Here is a 5390-nt window from a genome sequence, read left to right as displayed (position 1 = left end):
CTTGATGGAGACTCGACCGTGTCTCTGTCAGAAGAAGACGCTTCCCTGTCCGCGTCTCCATTGGAAGAAGACACATGGTCCTCGTCACGGGGTTCTTCGTACCCGGTGTCCGTGTCTCGATCGACAGACGAGTTCTCGGCCAAGGGTCCCTTGTCCCTGGTGTCTGCGTCTTCATTGCACAACTCCTCGTTGTCCTTCATGTCACTGAGGTCTGTCCAGAACAACGATGTTATTTTACCAAGTACTGCGGAAAGTGTGCCTCCTTGGGCAATTGTATCTCCTTGGGCACATGTCGAAGCCATCGGTTCGTCGTGTACCACGACAACTGAACCTCTTGTACGGCGTGCCGCGACAATTGAGCGTCCTTGGACAGATATCGAAGACCTCGTTCCACCGCGTGCCATGACAATTGAACCTCCGCAGCGCATTATGGAAGACATTGTTCCACCATGTGCCACTACAATTGAACCTCCTTTGGCGCCATTAGATGGAAGACATCGTTCCACCGTGTGCCACTACAATTGAACCTCCTTCGGCACATATCGAAGATGCTGTTATACCGCCATCCCCGGTGGTTAAAACTGTGGTGTAAGAGCGACTTGACTGAGCCGGATCCATTTGGCTGCACTTTGTGAAATCTAGTGCGAGCGGTGTGACACCTTTGGAGTTGACTCTTAGTTTGGCGAGTGGAGTCCGGGCTTCAATCAGAGATGGGCTACAGTCAATGTTGTAGTCAGTTGTAATTCCAGTCAGGGTTCAACTCCCCTTTATCTAACTCCAGACCCTTTGGTTACGACGTCCATCGCTGAGTCAAGTAGAAACCTCCAGTCGGATGCACAAACATGCTCTGTGGTGGGATGAATTAGCTCTTTGCTCGGATGAATTAGTTCTTTGCTCGGATGAATTAGTTCTTTGCTCGGATGTCTAATACTCATAGACACTGCTGTTAGTCTGACCCTAATGGGTCCCCTCGGACTTCATCAGGCTCTTATCTGTGCTGACATCCGACCTAAGCAGCATTCCATTTGTACCCTCGGAGCCCAGCTGCAGTTGGTGTTTAGGTTTGGATGTGTGATCAAAATGTGTGTTGAGCTTTGTTGATTTCAGAAAGACTAAAAGGTATCGCATATATGGTATTGTAGAGTGATGCCAAAATGGTTTCTATTGCATGCTTAAATGGTTTTGTTAACATACATGTCTCCCATTTTTGTTTAGATTTTCTTGTTGTTTTTCTTGTTCTTGTTTCTGCTAGATGTCTGCACCTTGTCAAAGTCGTTATTTAAGTACTGCTGCAGCCACTTGGTCTCCGGGTTGATGCAAACCTCCCTGTTGTCCTTTAGCTTGGCAATGACTTGGAAGGGGCAGTTGGGTATGTGGAGGAACTCGAGCGCTTTGACGTAGCGTTTAGGAACCGTGTTCAGGATTGAACGACAAGAGCACCGCTGTTGCAGACTGATGGGCTTTGCGTTGGAGGTTAGTAGACGTGTGGCCACGGACAGCAGAGCCATCAGTGCCAGCAGTTTGACATCCATGGTAGTGGGCTAACAGGCTGCAGGAGGACTGTGCACGCTCTGTCTTGGATACAAAGCCACAGCTTGGATATAAAGCCACAGCTTGGATAGAAAGCCACAGCTTGGATAGAAAGCCACAGCTTGGATAGAAAGCACCTTAGTACAACTTGTGCAGTTGGTAGCACACTGTTGCCACAGTGGATGAAAGCCACAGCTTGGATACAAAGCCACAGCTTGGATACAAAGCCACAGCTTGGATAGAAAGCCACAGCTTGGATACAAAGCCACAGCTTGGATAGAAAGCCACAGCTTGGATAGAAAGCCACAGCTTGGATACAAAGTCACAGCTTGGATAGAAAGTCACAGCTTGGATAGAAAGCCACAGCTTGGATAGAAAGCCACAGCTTGGATAGAAAGCCACAGCTTGGATAGAAAGCCACAGCTTGGATACAAAGTCACAGCTTGGATAGAAAGCCACAGCTTGGATAGAAAGCCACAGCTTGGATACAAAGCCACAGCTTGGATACAAAGCCACAGCTTGGATAGAAAGCCACAGCTTGGATACAAAGCCACAGCTTGGATAGAAAGCCACAGCTTGGATAGAAAGCCACAGCTTGGATACAAAGCCACAGCTTGGATAGAAAGCCACAGCTTGGATAGAAAGCCACAGCTTGGATAGAAAGCCACAGCTTGGATAGAAAGCCACAGCTTGGATACAAAGTCACAGCTTGGATAGAAAGCCACAGCTTGGATAGAAAGCCACAGCTTGGATACAAAGTCACAGCTTGGATAGAAAGCCACAGCTGAAGCCACAGCTTGGATAGAAAGTCACAGCTTGGATAGAAAGCCACAGCTTGGATAGAAAGCCACAGCTTGGATAGAAAGCCACAGCTTGGATAGAAAGTCACAGCTTGGATAGAAAGTCACAGCTTGGATACAAAGCCACAGCTTGGATACAAAGCCACAGCTTGGATACAAAGCCACAGCTTGGATGCCTTAAGGTAGCTCCGCCCACTCTAGCCACCCAGACCTAAGATCTTATCAGTCTGCCAGTGACCGAGCTAGGGTGAATATCACCACAGTTAATGTACAGTAGTGTGTAAAGTATGTAAAACTGGACAGTGTGTCAATATGCTTTTATACCTATAAGGGTTTCACATTCACTTGGGTGTTATTTACTAATGATAGCGTTTGGTCGGGGACAGCCAAACTCTGAGACACACTGCAATCGGTATCCGCTATCCCAACTCAGCTAGGTCCCACCCAAGAAAGGGAGTTTCTGTTAAACAAACTAAGTGTGTTGTTGGCCCATTATTCAAATTGAGGTCCACGCTCACAGAACAAGCTATATTCTGATGTATATAGGCCTACTATCCTGTGGCAATGTCATTGTGAACCATGTGCTGATCCTAACTGTCAACTTTATACACAGAACACAAAGACAAGAATTGTGATCAAGGTTGCTTTCATGTTTATTTGCAATACATACACTGACACATTGTGAATCATGTACACATTTAGTGAATAAAATAATCATGTTCATGCTATTGCTTGTTTCTTCTTCCTTACACCCGCTGTCGATAGATCCGGTCTCTGACCAGGTCTCTGTCTTCTTTGGTCATATGAGCAGCCTCAGTCCATTCGGTGTCCTTCAGCAGCGCGTGAGCTAAAAGTCTCTCGTTCGCGTGAAAAGCCAACAATTGGAAGACAATCCTTTTGACCAGTGCACACTCCATCACCTTGGGCATCAGGGTCTTAGGGTCCCAAGGCATGAGTGATGCATCGGGGTGGTCTCTGGGGCACAATGTCCTCACAATAATATGGTACGTGGACTCCCAAGTCCTCGCGAATGCCACTCTCCCTTCCATGGCGTCGACAATCATTACCCCGAGGCTCCACATGTCTATGGCACAAGTGTACTCTGAGGTGCCACCTTCAACAAACAATTCAGGGGCCCTGTACGCCTCCGTCACCACATGTGTGCTCATCCACTTACAGGAATGTCTAGAGAGGCCCATGTCAGCGACTTGTACGGTTAGATCTTCTGTCAGCAGCACGTTGAATGGCGTCAGGTCCCGGTGCACCAGGTTCAGTCTGTGCATGTACGACAGTGCTTCAGCCACTTGAACTGAAAAACGAGCCACGAAACTCAACGGAATAATCTCTAGCGCTCGGACTTGCTCGTGACACAGGTGTCCACTGTGAATCACGTTCGACAATGTGTAGGGTGCGTAGGACATGAGCATGGCCATCATTCCATTGTGGATGACACATTCATGGATCTGGATCACATAAGGGTGGCCCTGTAGTACCGTGAGACAGGATAGCTCTCTCACGGTTGCATCCTCTACGCCGCGCTTGTGACATTTCAAGGCAAACTCTTTTCCAGTTTTTTGACACGTGGCTTTGTATACGGTTCCATAGGTGCCTTCGCCGATTACTGCGCCTGTCAGGTACTTATTCATGATATCTTACGGTCTGCACCTAAAGTTTATGGAAGGCTTCTTGACCAATCACCCTGTGTGCTCTGTGATATACCGAGCCACAGCGGACATGAACCGTGCATTTTATGTTCCTCGCTGTGTACAGGAGGCGGGACGGTGAGGAGAAAAACATGTCCTACTGTGGCCAATTATCCGAGCACGGCTGTTTGTCCGTTTGCGCACATTGACAATTGGAAGATTGCTGTATGGGATATGCCACTGAGCAGCATTGTAAACAAGCCAAAATCTGGCTTTGTTTTATTGTAACAAAATGTCTCATTCAAAAGGAGTTGTGTCAAAGTTTGGACACAATACCGTGGCTGTGTGCGACTGTGGCTGTGTCCGACCGTGGCTGTGTGTCCGACCGTGGCTGTGTGTCCGACCATGACTGTGTGTCCGACCGTGGCTGTGTCCGACCTTGACTGTGTCCGACCTTGACTGTGTCCGACCGTGGCTGTGTCCGACCGTGGCTCGGGGCTATATGTAGGAACTTGGCTGCTTTGTGTCTGAGCAATAGTTAACGGAATCTGACATACGCATCCATTCACAGGGTTTCACTATTTCTCATCGGCTGTGTCGAAGATGTATGTTCAGCAGCTGGAGATGTACAAGCACGATATAGCCGAGAAGCATGAACTTTTCAGGCGTATAGTAGATGGAGTCTTGTACGACGATGATGACCCTGATGGTCAGGAACTACTCATGTCCTGTCACAGTAAGGTCAATCCTGTACACATGCTTCACAAGGTCATCGACCACTGCCTCCAGAGCGAGAAGCGAGCACAGAAGTTCCTCGAGGTTTTGCAAGAGACAAATCCCAATTTGTACACCAACCTGACAACGTGCGGACCGCAGGGCAAGTACGGTGAGTAAAAGGAAACACAACGAATGCATTGCCGCGTCGACTTGGAACCCGGGACAGATCGTGATCTCTATTTCCCTTTGTGTGTTTGTTACAGTCAGGGAGAGTGCCTCCGGCAGTGGAAATCACCAACAAGGTCCATTCGAACTGGGTGAAAGGGTTCGAGGATCTAGGGAACATGATGATGCTACCTCGTTACACCAAGAACATCACCGACATCTGAACGCAATAGATGTACTCATGGATTATGGGCAACTGCTTCCGAAGAATACGAGGAGTTGTGGATTAACCGTGTGTTCGCAATGAGTACGATTAAGCACCTGGAATACCTGTGCAGGGACACTAGCATCCCGGAGGCAGTCGGAGTTTCATCTCCTTGGTTTTGGTCCGTGTAACATGCATGTGTTCGACCTTCCGGCATGTCTAAGAAGACGTGCTTGTGTTTGCATAGTAATGTTTCCTCTACTGAGAGAAATGTCTGTCTGTTTATGTGTGTATCTGTGTGTTACAATGAAATAAACAGTGACAAATACA

The 5390-nt window shown here is 48.0% G+C and overlaps 2 protein-coding genes across 2 annotated transcripts; both read right to left on the bottom strand.

Annotated features, from left to right (window-relative positions):
- Window positions 1–975: 975 nt before the first annotated feature.
- Window positions 976–1605, bottom strand: LOC120549592 (stromal cell-derived factor 1-like). The gene has a single exon (XM_039786610.1). It carries the CDS (start codon window positions 1530–1532, stop codon window positions 1212–1214), a length of 321 nt encoding a protein of 106 aa, XP_039642544.1. The 5' UTR covers window positions 1533–1605; the 3' UTR covers window positions 976–1211.
- A 1471-nt stretch (window positions 1606–3076) lies between these two features.
- Window positions 3077–3976, bottom strand: LOC120548885 (probable cell division protein kinase ECU08_0230). The gene has a single exon (XM_039785397.1). It carries the CDS (start codon window positions 3974–3976, stop codon window positions 3077–3079), a length of 900 nt encoding a protein of 299 aa, XP_039641331.1.
- Between the last annotated feature and the right edge of the window lie 1414 nt (window positions 3977–5390).

This window comes from Perca fluviatilis, chromosome 20, assembly GCF_010015445.1.
Source record: "Perca fluviatilis chromosome 20, GENO_Pfluv_1.0, whole genome shotgun sequence".
Classification (NCBI taxonomy): domain Eukaryota; kingdom Metazoa; phylum Chordata; class Actinopteri; order Perciformes; family Percidae; genus Perca; species Perca fluviatilis.
This window is presented reverse-complemented; position numbering and strand designations above follow the sequence as displayed.

What these genes read in the sequence shown, in the direction of transcription:
- LOC120549592 (XM_039786610.1), bottom strand. Translation starts at nt 1,532, where the DNA reads ATGGATGTCAAACTGCTGGCACTGATGGCTCTGCTGTCCGTGGCCACA.
- LOC120548885 (XM_039785397.1), bottom strand. Translation starts at nt 3,976, where the DNA reads ATGAATAAGTACCTGACAGGCGCAGTAATCGGCGAAGGCACCTATGGA.